Source organism: Leuciscus leuciscus (assembly GCF_965113295.1).
Source record: "Leuciscus leuciscus genome assembly, chromosome: 6".
Classification (NCBI taxonomy): Eukaryota; Metazoa; Chordata; class Actinopteri; order Cypriniformes; family Leuciscidae; genus Leuciscus; species Leuciscus leuciscus.
This window is the reverse complement of record NC_138730.1, coordinates 6,159,902-6,182,478: the sequence shown is the minus strand read 5'-3', so window position 1 is coordinate 6,182,478 and position 22,577 is coordinate 6,159,902. Positions and strand designations below refer to the sequence as shown.

Sequence of the window (22,577 nt, the reverse complement as noted above, 5' to 3'; positions counted from 1 at the left end):
CGGGGACACTATACTGTCAAAGAGCACCGTCCTTCGGATGAGACGTTAAACCGAGGTCCTGACTCTCTGTGGTAACTAAAAATCCCAGGATGTCTTTTTGAAAACATAGGGGTGTAACCCCGACATCATGGCCAAATTTGCCCAGTGGCCTCTATCCATCATGGCCTCCTAATCATCCCCATATACTCATTGGCTTCATCACGGTCTCCTCTCCACCAGTAAGCTGGTGTGTGTGTGGTGGGCGTTCTGGAGCAATATGGCTGCCGTCGCATCATCCAGGTGGAGCTGCACATTGGTGGTGGTTGAGGAGATTCCCCACTTCCATGTAAAAGCACTTTGAGTGTAGAGAAAAGCACTATATAAATGCAATGAATTATTATTATTATTAACAAATATGTTTCAGGATAAACATCTTTGTTAATTCTGCATTCCAATTAACAAATCATATTTGAGTGACAAGTTTACAGTTTATGTTGAGTTTATGCTTACAACCAGGGTTTGGTTCTGGTTATGTACCTGTCATTTCCCTCTTTAAGGATAAGTTATGTGTAGGGTTAGGGTTTCTGGACAGGAATTGTGTTCCAAGATGAAAAAAAAAAGTTGACCCAAGAATATGTCCTGCTTGAAACCACAGCAAAGATTTTTACACACAGCAACTCAAAATGTATCTCAGCCAAATATTCAGTTACGTTACAAGACCATAACATTTTTTTTCTCAATCAGACACTCTACCAACATGTACAACATAAGTTAACTGACTGTAAGAGCTAGTGCACATCTGTGTTTGTGCTGCACAGTACACACACACACACACACACACACACACACACACACACACACAGCTTACTGTGTCATAAGGTTTACACCCTGGCCAGTGCTGACTGTGTCATTCATTTGCCAAATGTTGTCCAAAATATTTTGCAATGTAATCGGGCCATATTTGCTATGTCATGTGTGGGCCACTTTAGGTTCACATTCAGATTCACAGTGATTACTGTCCCTCATCTTTGCCAAAACTGGCCCAGATATGTTTTAAGATAACTGGGCCGCCACATTTGCTGCAACATATGTGGGCCATATTTGGTTTACACCCAGATTAGTCATTGTCGATTGTGCCACAGTTTTGCCATAGGTGGCCCACATCTGGTTTGTGATATTTGGGCCATATTCATTATTTATCATATGGGCCACTTTAGGCTCACATTCAGATTACACATTGCCATGAGTGCCGCATCTTTGCCTAAAAAGGCCCACATGTGATTTAAAATATTTGGGCCATATTTGCCATTTTACATGTGGGCCACTTCAGGCTCACACACATTTAGTCCGGGCCATAAGAAGGCCTGCAGTGCCGCATCATTGCCTGAAGTGGCCCACATCCGTCTGCTATCTGAGGAGCGAGTGAAACACACACAAATGCTGTTAACTGGTAAACATGTTTAGTCGTTCTGTAGAGGAGAAGAGACTTCATCCACAGAACAAAGACAATATACAGTAGATCTGTGCATCAGCAACACACACACACATAACTAACTTCATATACAATAAAACAATAACAATAAAGATATTATGTGTATAAAATGTAAGAGAGATAATGTAAATGTTTAAAAGTTACATGTAAACTTTATATCTTTTGAAACATTTATGTGCTATACTTGACAATCACGTTCATGATTAGAAATATTTAATAATTATGGATGAGTTCAATCCAAACATTATTATATTTGCAGGCCTGATACTGAAGATTTCTGCTGACACTCATCTGAGCTTCTTCCTCTGTTCCACCTTTAATTACAACTAAACCATCATTTGGCTGAATAATAAACCAACATGAATCATTCAATATCACATGTTTCTAATACACATGCTAACACACACACTGCTTTATTTAATTGTGAAGTCTGAGTCTCTTCCTCCTGTATGAAACACATTTACACATTTATTTCTCCTCATAGACAGTAGTGAGACTCTTCTGTGGATCACCTGATGGTTTCTGCTCCTCTCATGATCATTTCACACTATGATATAACGCATCGATCTTCATCTAAACTGTAAAGTGGAACAGAAGAGAAAACAATCAGTGTTCAGTGGAACAAAGTGAAAATTATTATATTTCAATTACTGTTTTTTTTTTAAGTTAAACTGAGTTCCTGTAATCAGATTAATTACTGACTTTACATGATCTTGATATAGATATTTGTGTTTTATAATATAATAGATGTAAAACCTGAATCATGCTCATATGTTTGTGTGTGTGTCGGTGCGACTCCTATTGAGTCTCTGTAAAGGAGAAACTAATGAGTGTACGGCGTATGGAATAAACCACAGGGAGCAAATACAAATGTTATTTTGAGTTCAAACACAAACCTTTAGTTAAAGCCGTTTGTCCTCTAGTTTAAACATGTTTGTAGGCTCTTAGTAAATCACTGAGAGTAAAGTAAGTGTAAAGTAGTGTGACGTGTTGCTTGTCACAGTAAAAACACACTAGAGACAGAGACATTTCTCATGTGAGCTGGACGCTGTGAGCTGAAGCTGGAACTGCACTGATTTTAGCAGGAGTGCAGCGTTTTCCTACAATCTGACCAAGTCTGTTTTCACACTGAAATGATTCACTTCTACTGACACAGTTAATAAAGCAGGTGTTGATGTATGGTCCGTGTACTTTTTGGTCATTTCATTTCCTGTTTGGAATGGAATAACGAGAAATGAAAACCAGCTCGTTTATTCGTTTTTTAGTTTAGTTTAAAAAACGAAAAATGAGATTTTGGCTCGATTTTTCATTTTTCGTTTGTGGTTTACAAATCGGTTTATGGGTTCAATATTTCATTTGCACACGTGGGCGGCGCTGAAACGCCCCTTTCATCTGATTGGTCATACTATATCAAAACGCTCCGCCTTCAGTAAGCTACGAGCTTTTCTTTCTGTAAAATAATGTCTGAAACCACCACTCACTGTTAACTACACACAATATTTGAAGCAGACTATGTTGCTGGTCACGTAATTCGTGCTGCTGCGACTTGCAAGTGTGACTCCATTAATGTGAGCCACAGTAAATGACAGATTATTTTAGCATGATGTATTTCCCATTGATAAATACAGTGCAAATAGTTAAAATATCTCTTTGGATAAAAGGGAAGTGGAAATAAAAATCAATAATAGGCTGAACTGTACCATGATATGTCCGTAACGTGCGTAGATGACCTACCCATAACTGTTACATTAGCTAAGTTTAACACAGTTTGTACAGTAGCTATAAAAGTTAAAAAATTATGTCTAAAGTTGAAAACCCAACAACCCAATGGGAATATATCCTTGTTGTGTAAAACATCTGTTCATAATCTGTGATTACACAATTCCAATGCGAATAGCACCGGGAGGCGTCTGGAATAACTCTGCAATGATCAATCCGCATTTTTAAGACATCTAATTTTACAGTAGGCTCATATTCAGAATGTCGACCTTCTCGTATAACGCCAACGACCGCACAAATGGGCTTCCTTTGTGAAATATAGCAGACCACCGTTTTAAATAAGTTTAAAAAAGGGGGTCTGCTATTTTTCTCAAAGGAAGCTCAGTCAGACAGACAGACAGACAGACAGAGAGACAGATAGATAGATGTGCCTTTATGCGCTCGTCTTCACAAAAATGCAGGGTTTTTAAACATCTTGTGTGGACAAAATATTGTTTGTTTTGCAAAGCCATGGCAAAAAGCAGGATAACTTGTAGGCTATAGCCTATACTTGAAAGGAAAACATATTTGCCGAGTAAAAACAGTTTGTGTTGTTGAATAATATTTTTTGGCTACATCTTAAAATATAGAGCTCATGACAAATAAAAGTTCCAGATGGACAAACATTAAATGCAAAAACCAGTGTGAATAACAGTATCTTAAAATAAACTAGAGAGTGGATATGGCCTATTTATGAATGAAATAAATTGTCATTTAAACTGATGCAAACAGGGAAAGAGAGTAGAAAAGACTTATTATCCTGTCGCCCCCTCTAGTGGACAGCATTAAGTAGTACGGCCTTCATTGCTCAGATAAAGTCAATGGATTTTTTGGGAAAGTAAAGTCTGACCAGTTAGAAAAGATATAAGCGAGTCAGACCAGTCTGAAGGTCTGAGCTGAGATTGGTGAAGCATTAAAGTTCTAGGCGGAGTCAATTTCTCATACTAATAATAATAATAATAATAATAATAATAATGTTCAAATATGCTGGCTTTCTTAAGCCAACATAATAAAGAAAACTCAGAGAAACATCGACCAATTCAGTATGTAATAAAATTGTATTAGTTTTATAATAAAACTAATAACATTTTAAAGCTATGCCATGCTCTTCAATTTACATGATTTTAATTAATCCCAAACCTGGTAATTTTGTCAGTATTAATGTACGTTCAGTGATTCTAGCTACTCTCTTTTCTGTCTTTCTTTTCATGTGAACTGAGTAGGCTACACATGTTTATATTCATAAATATAAACTTTATTTCTATTAAATTTTCAAAATTATTTATAGCATGCTGCATACATGTGTCACACGTGTAACACGCCTGTCTGCCTTTTGATGTAAATTATGGCGGGTAGATCATGCCTTTTCTAAGTCTACCCTGAAGAAGGCGAAGGAGCAGTCTACCCTTCCGTCGCCGTCAGTCCGTGTCTATTTTTGAATGGGATTGATAGAGACGTCAGACGACAGACCGGCGGCGACGTCACGGCGGCGTCACAGTAGTAACGTATACCTTACGGCGACGTGGCGACGGCGTACGTGAGAAATGTATAAAAAATCATAACGTCTGAACCAGGCACGTCGCCTAATAAGACGCCTGATACACACGTCGTCCCAATATAATGTTATTTTTCCCATGTTGATAACGAAAAGTGAATAGCATGAGTAAGATTGGATTTGCAATAGGCTATAGCCTATCGGGAGACATGATTTTTGTTTTGTTTTGTAGGAAGCTTTTCTTTAAAGTGAATTTTTGTTTAATATTAAAGCCTATCTTAATTTTAAATTTGTCATCAAAAAAGAAGCGAATATTCCATAAACAGGCTCTAACTTGTTGGTCTTTCTACAGCAGTGTTTTTAAATAAATGGTCTATCTTTTCTAGACAGAAAAGTTAACAACAAAGTAATAAAAAAATATTTTATTTGCAAAATCTATCCCTGCCTCCAGATACAAATGGTCCCCCTTGTATGAAAATATTAATTGGAGTAGAGCATGGAGTAACCCACATACATTTTTAATTACAAACAAAGTAAAAGAAATATCATTTAAAATGATTTACCATTATTACCCCTGTAACAAGATTATCTAAAAATGTATACCGTAGACGAAAAATGCAGCTTTTGCTTTATGGAAACGGAAACGTTAGACCATTCTATAATTGCTCACATAGCTCTTCTCTGTGGAATGATATAGCCAATGTTTCATTAATGGACAACATGGCTCAAACATAGCCTACATTTATCTAATTTTGATATCTTCTTTTAATTTTCTGACTCAAATTTCTCTGTACAATATATAGTCAACTTAATAATTTTGCTTGGAAAATTCTTTATTCATAAATCGAAGTTTATGAAAAACTACGGTGACGCATTGCTGCCACCACATACATATAATTTTTTCCACTCAAGTGTGTAGTCATGTAGGCTACAAAATATGCCTTTATCCACATAAAATTGATAGCCAATCATGTCTTTATCATACGTTCAAAAAGCTGAAGAAATAACAGCCCCCAACGGACATTCATGTTAAATGATCAAATTCTGTACACACCTTATTAATAGCAGATGAGCCCAGAATACGAACATTGTGTTTAATTGCATATTAGGCTAAGCATTTTCCTCCCATAGAAAACCCTTATAATAAAGAAAAAGCTTAATGTGGCTTAATAGGCTACTTCAGTGATAAAGATCAAATGCTATAGCCTACACACCTTATTAATAAACCATACTATCCTACAGAAAAGCAGATGAGCCCAGAATATGAACGCAATGCATTTAATTATGCGTTAAGCGTTTTCCGATAGAAACCCTTATTATAAAGAAAATAAAGGTGGCTCTTAACGTGTCTTTCTATGGGAGGATGGCATTGCGGTGCACAGCAAATCCTTTAAATGGTATTCAATGCAAAACAAAAATGAAAAATAAAAGTAGCCAATAAAATAAACAAATTATTGTGGCATTAATTAGCCCACAAACAATATTTATTTTAAAGACTAAACGAATTTGTTTAAAGAAAAACACCAGCGTTGGGCGTTTATCTGTATAGGCTGCTAAGTGTTTCAGTCGTCGATCCTTTTCAAACTGGCGCAATAAAATAAAACAGAATTTGATTTGTTAAACATGAAGAAGACTTATCAGTCTGGCATGGCCGCTCGCTCTAACGGTAACCTAGATAAATGTTCGCTATTATTAAGCGCATATCGTGTTTGTGCGGAGTGTGGAGCGCGGAGTGTGGAGCGCGCACTACATGACATGGATGCGCCGGTGCCATCACTCGCATTTTCCTATCAACAGTGGAAACAACTTAAATACTCCATCATTTCTGGTCATACAGAAAAGAATAATACATCAGTCGCAACTACTTTTATTTGTGTAAACTCTCAACAACAAGAAAACGTTGTGCTTTTGTAAAATAAAATAAAACGAACAGGGCGCGCTTTCATGATCTCTTCGAGCGCGTCTCAAAAATGAACCGAAAAACAGTGTATAGACAAGCCTCACAGACATGAGAAATATAACTATCTATATAAAGTTTATAAAAAAAAAAAAAAATGTTATCCACCAACGAAAAAAAATCCAATCGAAAGCAAATAGCCTACGGTATGCTGATTATGTGATCCTGTCCGTATGAAAGGCGCATCTCTAGAGGCTAAATTACAGCGGGATGTAGATATGTTTGCAGGCAGCCTACACTGATTTAGAAAAGACTAGTTCATTAATAAACAATTAAAATGCTTCATTATTTTTTTCAGACACATTTATTATATCATTAGCCTACTTTTGCCGGTGCTTTGCGGCAAGTTTTATGCGCTTGAGCGCGGAATAGCCATACACCCAGGATTGAATTTAAACGTGAGATTAGTCCTAATTGCTTAAATAAATTACTACTAGTTTAGAAAAATCCTTCAGTCTATGGCAACTCTAATCAATAGCCTACATTTAATATTTGACATTATTTAATTAGTAATTAGTATCCAGCTCTTTACATTAAATTAGTTGAGTTAGCATAATTAGTTAATGAACAAATAAAATAATAAAATAAAGTTTAAATTATACTACCGGTAACCATATATTTCTATATAGCATTGATTATTCCACCACACAAAGGACTGTTTATAAGGTGATAATCCGTTATACATGTGAAGATTGTATATGGCTGTATCTTGAAGATTTTTGTATTGTATCTTCTGTTATAAAGATGAAGATTGACATTTCGTTAATTAAACAAAATAAGAACATAATGTTGTAAAAAATAAACAACTTAGGCTACGTTCTGTTAGATGTGTTTTGACTACTTTTTGTTTAATTATATCTCTAGGTAATGAAGATATAGCCTATTAACAAAAATAAATCTTAGGCTATATATAATATATAATATATAAAAAAAAACTTATAGGCCTATATAAAATATATTTTAAAAAAGGGCCTCATTGATTAATTTTGCCTGATTGGGGGCTGTTACTATTTGCTTAAGCTTTTTGAACGTAGAAGTGTGATAAAGGCGCTATAGGCTGTCAATTTTATGTGGATAAAGGCATATTTTGTACATGACTACACATGTCCTTATAAAGGCAAAAAAAAGATGTCGTTTTTAACGACATCTCGTTATTACGAGAAAAATATGTCGTTTTAACGACATAAGATCACGTTATTACGACAAAAGATGACGTGAAAACGACACAAGATCTCGTTATTACAACATAATTGAGGGGAAAAAATAATATGTATGTGGCAGCAGCTATGCGTCACCGTAGTACTGCTCTTGATGTAAAGTGTAACAATTATCGTCAGCCCTCTTGCGCCCTCTGTTGGCATTTGTACATAATATACGTTCATTGTTTATATATTTCTTCATGTATTTTAATAGTGTTGTTAAATAAAATAAAATAATTAATTACTTTTAATACCCTACTTTATTTGAACCAATTATATTGCCTCATTTGTAATATGTATTTAAGTCATAAAGGCTATTGTTCACTTCAGATCTATCTTTATGACCAAAAAATATATAAATAAAATAGTCGACACTGACAGCCCTAGTTTTGAACATTTGAACATGAACCTACATTGTTTTGCATTTTGTGACTAAAAGACTATTTCCCTGTCTTATATTTTTTCATTGTTGATTTCTTGAAAATAATAGGCTATTAAAATACTTTCTTGTCACCTTCTCCTGTAAACAATATCGTGAATAGTTTCATATTGTGTATTCGCCCATTATGGTCAACTGTGTAAATTAAAATTATTACCACCTTCAAAAGTAAAAACTCAGAATGACACATTCCAGAATATTATGTTTATAGATTACAATTAATGAATTTATCTGTTCAACTTTAAAGTTGTTGTTAATAATTGTGCAAAAAGTTGTGACTTTGATGGTGTATAATTTGCATAGTCCTCATATCCAGTAGAAAGTGAGTGAATTATTTTTTTTTTTTAAATACTGTTTGTAAACCATTCAGAGATGACATTAATGACATACACAACTTTGTATACAATACAAAATTTGTATCAGTGATATTTTCAATGTCATCAGAATACAAGAAAAGAATGATTGATTAGAAAGATAACAAAGGAAAGATAAGAAAAGCTAGGGGGAAAAATAGATATTATTTTATTGTGATGCGACGTTGGAGTCACACGTTGGTGTCACGCGTCTGTGGTGCGGCGTGCTGTGGTGCGACGTTGGAGTCACGCGTTGGTGTCACGCGTCTGTGGTGCGGCGTACCCCTTCTGTCACGTAAAAGTACACGACTGTCGACTTCGGTAAGTTATCCGTGGCACTATCCACTCCTCATAGTAAATAAAAGACAAGAGTGCTAGCCTAAATGTTACAGACATATTATCATTGTACCGTTCACCCTATTATTGATTTTTATTTCCACTTCCCTTTTATTCAAAGAGACGGAACTATTTGCACTGTATTTATCAATGGGAAATACATGATGCTAAAATAATCTGTCATATAGCCTACTTTGGCTCACATTATTGGGGTCGCTTGCAAGTCGCAGCAGCACGAACGTGAACCAGCAACATATTTCTGCTTCAAATATTGTGCGTAGTTAACAGTGAGTGGTGATTTCAGACATTATTTTATTAAAGTGCATTTGTCAGTGCCGCACTCGTACTGACTCTCTGCCTGACAGAAAGAAAAGCTCGTAGCTTACTGAAGGCGGAGCGTTTTGGCCAATCAGATGAAAGGGGCGTTTCAGCGCCGCCCACGTGTGCAAATGAAATATCGAACCCATAATCCGATTTTTAAACTACAAACGAAAAATGAAAAATCGAGCCAAAATCTAATTTTTCGTTTTTTAAACTTAACTAAAAAACGAATAAACGAGCTGGTTTTCATTTCTCATTATTCCATTCCAAACAGGAAATGAAATGACCAAAAAGTACACGGACCATGTATAAAGCTGTGACAGTGAGCTTTTGTTCTCTCTCCTCCTTTGTGTTAAACATTTCAATAACTTCACATTTTGTTCTCACACAAACCCTTTGTTGCAATAAAGCTTAATGATAATTTCCTTTAACGAATGTTTGAAAGGTTTGTTCACATATCAGAGGTAAATGAAGATCTCTTTAATATCTCAGTGATGTTTCCTCACCTCAGGACACAGTTTGAGTCTCGTATCACGTCTCTGAGCCGCTGCTGTGAGTCTCCTATATTATTGAGTCTCAGATCAAGCTCTTTTAAAAACTGCAGTGCTTTTGAGTCAGTCAAAGACTGAGATAAAGAAGAAACATCTGTAATGCCACAGCGATATAGACTAGAAAGACACAAACAGAGGAAGAGAGATTATCTTACAAACAAATCATAAATGTGAACAATTTTACACAAATATAATGTGAACTCAGACTCACTGTGAGATATTGAGTATAAAGTGTTTTAGTTGAAACTGTTGAAGTGATTTTAAGCATTTTGATTCTTGTATGTGAATTACTAACTAGATAAAAAACACATAAAAATGTGAGCAATAGGGAAAACCCAGAAAGTGCACTGCTATAAACAATGAATCATAACCCCTGCTGTCAATGTAGAAGATTTTATTATTTAGAAAATAAGTAATTTAGCTATGTGTACACTATTATTTCCTTTCTGTGTGTGTGTCTTTGAGTTTGACTTTGGACGCCTGAACGGCCAGAATGTTGATGCAACAGAGAATTATATTTAATGTCACATGGTACAAAATATTTCTCAAAATATCTATAGAATGTATTACCATCTTTAGAAGAGATGTAGGAATATATGTGAGAAGCCACTGATCTGGAGCGCCTTTCTGCAGGAGGCGTTCAGGCTTTGTTTGTGAAATAAAGTCTAATATTTCTGGCATCAAAGATCTCTGAGAAGTGATTTCCCAAAAAGATTGAAACCACAACATTTATAAACTTCATAAATAAACTTCAGTCACACTGTAATTGCTGTACAGTATAATGATACTAACCGTAGTTTCTCCAGCTTGAATTGTGGGTTCATCAGTAGATCACTGAGGTTTTTCACTCCAGAGTCTCCTAGTTTATTCCAGCTCAGGTCCAGCTCTCTCAGGTGTGATGGGTTTGATTTCAGAGCTGAAGTCAGGATGAGACTCTGTTTCTCTGTAATACGGCAATCACTCAGACTGAAGAGTGGAGGTAGTCTCAGACTGAAGACAGAAAGAGAAAAGAAAATGACTGAGATTTATGATGATCAACTAACGTGTTTAGCTTCATCCAGCAGACTTTTGCTGACAAATAAACAGGGATATCCAGGTTCAGGTAACACAGAGAAAGACTACACATTGTTCATTTAAATATACTACCAACATTGTAACAATACAAAGATTGTCTTGATCTATTTATGTTAGTTTACACATTAATTTCATATAATCTTTTAAGAGTCATGAAACCCCCAAAACACATTATTTGAGATGTGAACAGATATGTACAGGCTGCACATCACTGAAAATAATAAAAGCACTCTATTTTTGTCATTTTTGTGTTTTTCTGAGCAATTTGGTTCTTCCGGGCTGAAAAGTAAAGTGGAAGCGACGTCACGGTATCAGAGGTAGAAGCGTGTGATTGGCTGAATGTGAGGTGGAAGTGTGCTTTCGGAGCGTGTGATTGGCTGAATGCGAGGTAGAAGTGTGCTTTCGGAGCGTGTGATTGGCTGAATGTGAGGTGGAAGTGTGCTTTCGGAGCGTGTGATTGGCTGAATGTGAGGTGGAAGTGTGCTTTCGGAGCGTGTGATTGGCTGAATGCGAGGTAGAAGTGTGCTTTCGGAGCGTGTGATTGGCTGAATGTGAGGTGGAAGCGTGCTTTCGGAGCGTGTGATTGGCTGAATGTGAGGTAGAAGTGTGCTTTCGGAGCGTGTGATTGGCTGAATGTGAGGTGGAAGTGTGCTTTCGGAGCGTGTGATTGGCTGAATGTGAGGTGGAAGTGTGCTTTCGGAGCGTGTGATTGGCTGAATGCGAGGTAGAAGTGTGCTTTCGGAGCGTGTGATTGGCTGAATGTGAGGTGGAAGTGTGCTTTCGGAGCGTGTGATTGGCTGAATGTGAGGTGGAAGTGTGCTTTCGGAGCGTGTGATTGGCTGAATGCGAGGTAGAAGTGTGCTTTCGGAGCGTGTGATTGGCTGAATGTGAGGTGGAAGCGTGCTTTCGGAGCGTGTGATTGGCTGAATGTGAGGTAGAAGTGTGCTTTCGGAGCGTGTGATTGGCTGAATGTGAGGTGGAAGCGTGCTTTCGGAGCGTGTGATTGGCTGAATGTGAGGTGGAAGCGTGCTTTCGGAGCGTGTGATTGGCTGAATGTGAGGTAGAAGTGTGCTTTCGGAGCGTGTGATTGGCTGAATGTGAGGTGGAAGTGTGCTTTCGGAGCGTGTGATTGGCTGAATGCGAGGTGGAAGTGTGCTGATTCACAGAACACGACAATTAAAAGAACAATGGACAAAAAAAGCAACTATGTCTTTATTATTTCTGTGTTAAACTGACGCGTGTCGTTTGTTCAGACTCAGAGACTATAGTGCTCATAAATGTAATGAAAATATTATTAGATCTTTTAAACATTCTTCCGCAATTCTCCCTCGTTCTTGTGAGTGTGTTATATAGGGTTATATTTTTATAATGCATCAAGGTGCCTTCAGATCTATTTTTTTTTTTCCTCTGCAGTCATATTTTAATATTCATGTGTCTGTATAATGAGTGTGTTGCAGGTCTGTGTTTTATTGCTTGTTGTCTCCCCTTTTCCCGCCCTCTACACTCCCACTTTTCCACAGCTTTACACACACATTTCCAGCTCTGAGATGTGAACGATCAGCTAAAACAGGGTTTCATGACACTTTCTTTCGTGTCAATGTCACCTTTGGTTTGCTCACTGGGACAAATGTGGTTCATTGTGTTCAGGAGTTTCTTGTGTGTTTAATAGTGTCTGTGTGTATATTTAGCCCTCATGCAGGGCCGTACACACCATTGAGGTCCAGACCTTGGTCATTTTTCGACGTGTTTAGACCTTATGCGCCAGAGAAACAAGCGCGCAGCATCTTTAGAATATTGTCTTTGAACTTCTGATTTTGCGGTCGCTCTGTATATTTCTATGGCATCGCTGTCGAGGAGTAATTAGCTGGTGAAGTGGATTTACTTATTGTAGAGTTAATGAAAGTTATCATGAGCATGTGTAACAGAGTTAGTATTTTATTCCGTTTTTATTGTGAATTCCTCCTGAATTCAGCAGCGGTTGTTAATTTCATGTTGTAGTGGTGCCCTCGTGTGGTTTGTTTGGGGACTGCAGGCAAAATGTTCGGTAAGACGGGAGATGACGCAACACGGCCGATGCAATGTGTAATGCACCAACTAAACAGCTGTTTTACGATAGAAGTTTAAAACAACCCACAGAAATAATCAGTTTGCGAAGACTGTATCAATCAAAGCTCAGCTTTGGGAAGGGAAGATATACAGGTGAAGATAAGGAGACTGAGAGAAGAAGAAAGAGAGAATGTGATGGAGATGAGAGAGGAAGAGCAGGTATTGCACACTGTGCCCAGGGTGAGATTATCATTATTACAATGGATTCATATTTAACACAGATATATGTTCTTCACTATTACAGCAGAAACTATGAGCTCAATTTAACAGCACAAGCACCAATTAAATATATTTCCATAATAATATATATTTGTATACCTCAAATGTGTTTGAATATTTCCCCAGTATCAGCACTGGGACTGTTCACTGTATTACTCCACTTGTCTGTGTTTGTGCAACTTGCATCATTAAGCCAGAAGGGGGCGACACGTGACTGTCTTTATGAGTGAGCAATTGAACCATTACAGTTTTTCTCAATTGCTAAAACACTAAAACCCATTGGCTGAACAAAGTTCTCAGTTGCCTGAACTCATTTAGCTAACTGTGCAGTCTGTTGTCAATACCTTAAACCATTTCACATGATAAAACACAATTTGCAGATCTCACTTAGACTTTTCAGCAAAACTCTAAACCCATTCTCATTCTCATAACACATTCTGCACTGTAATGCACACGTCATCCACACTGGTAAACACAAGAGGCAACAATCAAATACAAATAGAGAACACGTCATTGATTGAACACAACCACTCAAAACTGATTTAACCTGTTTCAGATGATGCCCAAAGACAAGAAGAAGCACAGTGAGATGTGAACAGATATGTACAGGCTGCACATCACTGAAAATAATAAAAGCACTCTATTTTTGTCATTTTTGTGTTTTTCTGAGCAATTTGGTTCTTCCGGGCTGAAAAGTAAAGTGGAAGCGACGTCACGGTATCAGAGGTAGAAGCGTGTGATTGGCTGAATGTGAGGTGGAAGTGTGCTTTCGGAGCGTGTGATTGGCTGAATGTGAGGTGGAAGTGTGCTTTCGGAGCGTGTGATTGGCTGAATGTGAGGTAGAAGTGTGCTTTCGGAGCGTGTGATTGGCTGAATGTGAGGTAGAAGTGTGCTTTCGGAGCGTGTGATTGGCTGAATGTGAGGTAGAAGTGTGCTTTCGGAGCGTGTGATTGGCTGAATGTGAGGTAGAAGTGTGCTTTCGGAGCGTGTGATTGGCTGAATGTGAGGTGGAAGTGTGCTTTCGGAGCGTGTGATTGGCTGAATGTGAGGTAGAAGTGTGCTTTCGGAGCGTGTGATTGGCTGAATGTGAGGTAGAAGTGTGCTTTCGGAGCGTGTGATTGGCTGAATGTGAGGTGGAAGTGTGCTTTCGGAGCGTGTGATTGGCTGAATGTGAGGTAGAAGTGTGCTTTCGGAGCGTGTGATTGGCTGAATGTGAGGTAGAAGTGTGCTTTCGGAGCGTGTGATTGGCTGAATGTGAGGTGGAAGTGTGCTTTCGGAGCGTGTGATTGGCTGAATGCGAGGTGGAAGTGTGCTTTCGGAGCGTGTGATTGGCTGAATGCGAGGTGAAAGTGTGCTTTCGGAGCGTGTGATTGGCTGAATGTGAGGTGGAAGTGTGCTTTCGGAGCGTGTGATTGGCTGAATGTGAGGTAGAAGTGTGCTTTCGGAGCGTGTGATTGGCTGAATGTGAGGTGGAAGTGTGCTTTCGGAGCGTGTGATTGGCTGAATGTGAGGTAGAAGTGTGCTTTCGGAGCGTGTGATTGGCTGAATGTGAGGTGGAAGTGTGCTTTCGGAGCGTGTGATTGGCTGAATGCGAGGTGGAAGTGTGCTTTCGGAGCGTGTGATTGGCTGAATGCGAGGTGAAAGTGTGCTTTCGGAGCGTGTGATTGGCTGAATGTGAGGTGAAAGTGTGCTTTCGGAGCGTGTGATTGGCTGAATGCGAGGTGGAAGTGTGCTGATACACAGAACACGACAATTAAAAGAACAATGGACAAAAAAAGTAACTATGTCTTTATTATTTCTGTGTTAAACTGACGCGTGTCGTTTGTTCAGACTCAGAGACTATAGTGCTCATAAATGTAATGAAAATATTATTAGATCTTTTAAACATTCTTCAGCAATTCTCCCTCGTTCTTGTGAGTGTGTTATATAGGGTTATATTTTTATAATGCATCAAGGTGCCTTCAGATTCATTTTTTTTTTTCCTCTGCAGTCATATTTTAATATTCATGTGTCTGTATAATGAGTGTGTTGCAGGTCTGTGTTTTATTGCTTGTTGTCTCCCCTTTTCCCGCCCTTTACACTCCCACTTTTCCACAGCTTTACACACACATTTCCTCAGACTTTTCCAGCTCTGAGATGTGAACGATCAGCTAAAACAGGGTTTCATGACACTTTCTTCCGTGTCAATGTCACCTTTGGTTTGCTCACTGGGACAAATGTGGTTCATTGTGTTCAGGTGTTTCTTGTGTGTTTAATAGTGTCTGTGTGTATATTTAGCCCTCATGCAGGGCCGTACACACCATTGAGGTCCAGACCTTGGTCATTTTTCGACGTGTTTAGACCTTATGCGCCAGAGAAACAAGCGCGCAGCATCTTTAGAATATTGTCTTTGAACTTCTGTTTTTGCGGTCGCTCTGTATATTTCTATGGCATCGCTGTCGAGGAGTAATTAGCTGGAGAAGTGGATTTACTTACTGTAGAGTTAATGAAAGTTATCATGAGCATGTGTAACAGAGTTAGTATTTTATTCCGTTTTTATTGTGAATTCCTCCTGAATTCAGCAGCGGTTGTTAATTTCATGTTGTAGTGGTGCCCTCGTGTGGTTTGTTTGGGGACTGCAGGCAAAATGTTCGGTAAGACGGGAGATGACGCAACACGGCCGATGCAATGTGTAATGCACCAACTAAACAGCTGTTTTACGATAGAAGTTTAAAACAACCCACAGAAATAATCAGTTTGCGAAGACTGTATCAATCTAAGCTCAGCTTTGGGAAGGGAAGATATACAGGTGAAGATGAGGAGACTGAGAGAAGAAGAAAGAGAGAATGTGATGGAGATGAGAGAGGAAGAGCAGGTATTGCACACTGTGCCCAGGGTGAGATTATCATTATTACAATGGATTCATATTTAACACAGATATATGTTCTTCACTATTACAGCAGAAACTATGAGCTCAATTTAACAGCACAAGCACCAATTAAATATATTTCCATAATAATATATATTTGTATACCTCAAATGTGTTTGAATATTTCCCCAGTATCAGCACTGGGACTGTTCACTGTATTACTCCACTTGTCTGTGTTTGTGCAACTTGCATCATTAAGCCAGAAGGGGGCGACACGTGACTGTCTTTATGAGTGAGCAATTGAACCATTACAGTTTTTCTCAATTGCTAAAACACTAAAACCCATTGGCTGAACAAAGTTCTCAGTTGCCTGAACTCATTTAGCTAACTGTGCAGTCTGTTGTCAATACCTTAAACCATTTCACATGATAAAACACAATTTGCAGATCTCACTTAGACTTTTCAGCAAAACTCTAAACACATTCTCATTCTCATAACACATTCTGCACTGTAATGCACACGTCATCCACACTGGTAAACACAAGAGGCAACAATCAAATACAAATAGAGAACACGTCATTGATTGAACACAACCACTCAAAACTGATTTAACCTGTTTCAGATGATGCCCAAAGACAAGAAGAAGCACATTGATCACATGTTTACTCTGAACAATGAACAAACTGTATGTCCCTGAACATTGTGCTTTCCATTTGTTAACAGCACTGACTGCTCAATAGATGTTGACTGGTTGCAGGTTCATATCAACAAAGAACAAGAATCACAGTATCACAGAGACAAAGGACGAGTGTGTGAGATGCAGGGTACAGTACTGTAAGAATAGGGTACAAGGAGGAGGAAGAACAAAAAAATAAATTGCAGAGTAGTAATTTCTGATCAGTTTTGAGCTACTATGATAGAACATGTTTTCGTTCATCAAAAGACAATGACGGAAAAATATGAAATTTGTTTTGAGATTATAAATGTACTTCTCCCTGAGAACTATATGTTTTGAACAATGTGTTTTCTATTGTTTGGTGTATAGTTTACTGACTGCTTGATAGTGTATATCATTATCACTTTGTTTATGATTTGAGAGCAGTGTTTGATTTTGAACACAGGTAAAACTGTTTTAAAGGAGTTAAAGGACTTCCAAAAAAGGAGTCAGAGATTTTGTAAATAGTGCTTGAAGATGAGGTTTTGTGTTTAATGTTTTCAGAAAATGGAGCAAGTTTTTACCCTGGTAAACCAGAGTTCTCGCGAGAGCACAAGTTGAATTTGCTCAGCGAGTTACTCTGGTGTCGAGCAATGGAGCTCATTAAATATGCCCCTCGATCTGAGCTGCACCAATCACATCGGGTTATCTGATATAGGCGGGCCAGAGGCGAGCTAAACAGAAGACGACAGCGCTGTGACGTCGAAGTCATCAGTAAACATTGCAAGATGCCTATGGATAAAGCAGTGGTTTGAAACGGCTTTGGCCGCTACAATGAACGAGTTAGACTTGGCTTTTTCCCAAAAGAGGAACAGAAGACGCCGCTCGAATCGTTCCTTTGCAAGAAGGGTGTTTTTGCTGTTTTGCCGACCGGAAGAGTCTAATCTACCAGTTAGCTCCGCTGGTAGCTAAGCGTATTGGGTTTATTGTTGTGATTGGTCGTAGTGTTATCCAATTGCGTGCTGTGAGATTTTCAAATGCATGCTTGGTACCGCCCCTCGAGCTGGACGATTTTCATTGATCGACACCAGACCATTAAGCTTTTAGATTTAGGTCTGGATTTCCAGGCTAGCAAGTTTTAGCAATTGAGAAAAACTGTAATTGAACTGATTAGCACACTGATTAATTCAGGAAAGAAACAAGTTGCTGAAACTGATCTTTGATGCTCATACATATGCTCATTTCACAAATCACAAATTTCTGCATTTCCATTGTGTAGTGTGGATCATTCATTGCAACATTTATCCTGATTCTCATGTTTAAGAATCTGTTTTCTGTTTGACAAATAATTTATGCTACTGTCCACTGACATGCTTTTAAAGCTATTGATATCCAGTTTTTTTGTCCCTCAAACACCTTAAATTGCACATGTGTAGATCAGGAAAATCTAAATTTCCCCCGAACCCCCCTAGCAACATCAATTGTGGGACCTCAGTTTTTATAAAACCCTGCGTACGGCCCTGCCTTCATGTTACCATTGTCTTCTGTCTGGCTTTGTTCCCTGTAACTGCTGTTGGTGACCTTCATGTTTCTCACTCAAGTCTTTGTTTTTTTAGTTTTGTTCACGTTTATTTGAATAAAGCTGCACTTGCGTTCAGTAGTGATGGGAGAAACAAAGCTTTTCAAAGCTTCAAATCAATTAAACCAATTTCTTCGCAAAATGATTCACTGTTTTGAAGCGTTAGTCTAAGCGTGTAGTTTCGAAACGACACACGCTGACCAAAAACTGCATAAAAACACCTTCTACAAACCCATTACAAATGTTTTATTGAATGGAAAATGTATTAAATGCAATTAACTAATCATCTAATATGATTAAATATCAAGTGTCTGTATAATATGTGCTCTTTTATCAATTTTCAGTGCTTGTTTTGTTTATTTTATGGATGGCTCAGCTAAACAGGCCAATAAGAAACTACTATTATTCCTTTTAATTATACTAATGTCTAATGAAAACGTCTACAAATGTATAAAACTGATCAGAGATCAGGTAAATCTCAGTAAATCTGCATGATTCATGGGTTCACAGAGATCATTGTGTGTTTTTAATTTGCTGTTTAATTTTATTACTTTAAATTGTTGAGGAAAAAACTGCTCTGACTCAAATAAGTGAGGAAATATCATCATCAGCTAACATTACTACTGAAAGCAGGGCTCCAGACTGCATTCTGCCACCAAAATTTGAGAGTCTGCGACTGAATTTTACATCCAGTCTCACATGTGCGACCAGTAAATTTGTAACTGGCTAATGTGTGGAGGGGGAGGAGCCTAGAGATAATTGAGCGCGCATAAACGTCTGTGGGAAGGAAACGGAGACAAATATCAATGTCACAGACACAGTCGGATTATGATGATTCAGAGTCAGAGGTTTGTGAGGTGATAAAGGCCCGAACACACCATTTTCGGGAAGACTGGCTGAGAGGATTCAGCTGGTTGAGGTACTGTAAGGAGACGAACTCCATGAACTGTGAATGTTGCAGTCGCTACCCCAGAACTGCAGGGGAACACGAAGTTTGAGAACAGTGCAGGCACTTCGCAGTTTAAACACAATACGCTAGTTAGACACAATCTCAGCCTCAAGCATAGAGTATGCCGTGACATGTTAATAAATCAAAATGAAAGCGGAAAAAATCTGCGCTACTCATTTCTGCTTCACGGACCGTTTAATAGTTCGAACCAATAATAGACAGCGCAGAACTTCTCTCGCCAGTCGCGGGCGGATCTCGATCACGCAACACCGTTACATCGTGGACATCCAGTGAAGAAATCCATTGAGTTTGCGACAGAATTAATAACATCGCTGCGAGATCCAGTGAGAATCATTCAGATTCGACACAGAATTCTCTGTTATAAACCATATCAGATCAAACAGCGTTGACGTGGAAACCAGGAGAAACATCGTGCCATCAATGAACAAGTTATAGAAGGCTTTAGGTCCACAGATCAGCAACATTCACCATGGATTTAATGTAGCAACACTAACTGTAACTATATACTATGGTTATAACAGTAGCCAACACATCTTTTTCCAGCACTACAAAACTATAATATCATATTTAAATGTTATTTTTAATGTGTTGACCAAAAAATTTTTTGTTCATCCTTTAAAGATTGTCCCTATTTATAAAACTAAAAGTTTCAAGAAGTAGGACTCACACTTATTTAAAAAAAAAAGAAAAAAAAAAGATTAAATTACCATTGTAAACACAGCTGCAGAGGACGCTTATTGGCTATTTTCACTCCCTAATATCTATTTTGTCACTTATTTTGCTTTTGAATTAATATTAAGACATTATGAATAATAATAATTAAAGTTAACTTTATCTATACACTTCAAATTAAGCTCAGTGCTTTGTCATCCCACAGTGCTACCAAATACTTTCTGTAGAACTTTCTGCAGTGCTGCTGCCCTCAAATGTTAGTCTGGAGCCCTGTGAACTTAATAAAACTGCACATTGTTATTTCTGTACATTAAGTATATTTATTATCAAAGCATTTGTCAGTAATACAGTTATTTTGGGGGGAAATGAGAATAATTGCATTGCAAGGTGATTTAAGGTGTGCCCCTAAATTTTCTGCTTGCGCTCCAAACATTTTAAGTCAGGGGCTACAGCGCTCCTAATAAAAAAAGTTAGTCTGGAGCCCTGAAAAGTAAAGTAATATTATAAATAAATGAGCAATACTCACGTCAGTGTGTTGAGTTGACAGTGTTTATCCTGCAGTAGAGCAGCGATCTGATTCACTCCTGTGTCTCCTAGTTCATGTCCACTCAGATCCAGCTCTCTCTGGAGAAACGGGTTTTTACCCACAACTCTATTCACATACTGACAGGCTTCCTCTGCAGCAGGACTCAAAAACCTGCAGAAGAGTCAATTCAGTTCTCAACTAAATGTCTGTTGCATTACAAAAAAGATTGATACGATTAAAAAAAAAAATCTTTGAACATTTAAATACACAAATAAATATACATTTAAAAGAAACTAGAGCGACACTGAGTCCTAAAGCAAACTCATAAGAGCAGAAACGTCTCACAGAGCAGAAGGGCAAAAGCTCACTAGATCATGGTTTTCAGTATAAATACAGAGTGTGAAATTAAGATCTTTCTGGCTTTTAAGCAGGAGAAGTGAGAAACGTCAGCACAGAGAAAACTGGCTTGTGAAACTGCATGTTTGTGAACATCTGGAGACTCATAGACCTGCTGTAGAGAGATGCAGTGAATCTGGGCTTGATGGAAAACTATTGTGTTCAGAAAACTATTTCACTAAAAGGTTATCTAGAATTTTGATGAGAAGTGTGCACAAAAATAAAATTGTGCATTTCAATTATCAAGGTATACTCCAGAATAGCAGCCCATATACTGACCCATAATGTCTATTTGACCTTTAGCTCGTATCACAACTAAACTGTGTTGACGTTTATCATCATCATGACAGAACCTGCAGCATCTGATCTGATCTTGATCATTTTAATGCTACAAATTGTAGAGCTAATATAATATATTAGTTATGAATATTTAGCCTCCATATAACTAATTTAGTTAATTATTTGATCCCGTCTCACCTCAGTGTCTTCAGTTGACCGTCTGGATCCTGTAGTAAATCATTCAGCTTCTTCACTCCTGATTGTCCAGGATCATTTCCTGTGAGATCCAGCTCTATCAGGTGTGAAGGGTTTGATCTCAGAGCTGAAGCCAGAGCTTTATAACCTTCTTCTGTCACACTGCAGTTAGAGAGTCTAGAACATGAATGAAAGCATTCATCTGATTAATCAGTTAAACCTCGAAAAATATAAATCCTTAAACTTGAATTTATTTTGTTCCTTATACAAATGCATTGAAAGATAGTTGCAAAAACTGACAACTGAATATGGAGGCAAACAAAAGGCACAGAAATCTTTAATATGTTAGACATCAACATCCCTTTCGAGAATTACAATTATCTAAAACTAGTGATGCACCGATGTGAAAATTGTGGCCGATACCGATAACCGATATTAATATTGCTGTTATGGCCGATACCGATATTTACCGATGTCGATATCTCAAACACATTTTTATGATAATCAAATAAAGAGCTATTTTCCAAAACACTTTTTTTTTTTTTACTTTTGTTATTTATTTTCAGAAATGACTGATATTGGGCACCTTTACCTGTGTGCAAAATATGTCATCAGATTTTCAGAAGAAAAAATAAATATTTATATAAAAATAATTTTTTATAAAGGATACAAGTGTGTCCTGAATTCACACTATGAATAAGGATGAAAAGGCAATGAATAGGCAATGTCAATGTCTGAGAGTTTTGTATAACATGCTCATAGGGTTAAATGGTGAGATCGACAAGTGCTGAAAAACTGTGCTGTTGAATTTACGCCCCCAGCCTAGTTCAACGATTGTGTAGGCTGCTCTGTACCTAACCTCTGTCATTAAGAAACATTAAGAAACATCCAGAAATTTCCCAGATATTTATAAACACCCCTCAGCAATCTCTGATATACTACGTGAATCTCAACAAAATCCCATCGATAAACTTTCAATTATGTCCATGGTTCACGTCAACACACGCTGAACACTTGCTACGTGTACGTGCTACGTGTAGGCTAGAATAAAGTTGGGCTGCAGCTACAGTGGATATTTTAATTGTTAGCATGCTTTTCATCCATTCAATGGTGAAAAGAAAACTCTTCTTATCACTCAAGGAAGATATTTTTCCACCTCCACATAGGCTGTTTTTTTT

General features: G+C 37.9%; 1 protein-coding gene across 1 annotated transcript in view; it reads right to left on the bottom strand.

Annotated features, from left to right (window-relative positions):
- Positions 1 to 1,422: 1,422 nt before the first annotated feature.
- Positions 1,423 to 22,577, bottom strand: part of LOC309501908 (uncharacterized protein) — a 575,396-nt gene continuing 554,241 nt past the window's right edge. Inside the window, exons 25-29 of the mRNA XM_082174164.1 lie at positions 21,403 to 21,576; positions 20,530 to 20,700; positions 10,673 to 10,870; positions 9,836 to 9,997; positions 1,423 to 2,049 (exon numbers count right to left, since the gene is read on the bottom strand). Coding sequence (XP_082030290.1) covers positions 2,019 to 2,049; positions 9,836 to 9,997; positions 10,673 to 10,870; positions 20,530 to 20,700; positions 21,403 to 21,576 — 736 coding nt within the window. The 3' untranslated portion in view covers positions 1,423 to 2,018. The remainder of the gene's footprint in view (positions 2,050 to 9,835; positions 9,998 to 10,672; positions 10,871 to 20,529; positions 20,701 to 21,402; positions 21,577 to 22,577) is intronic.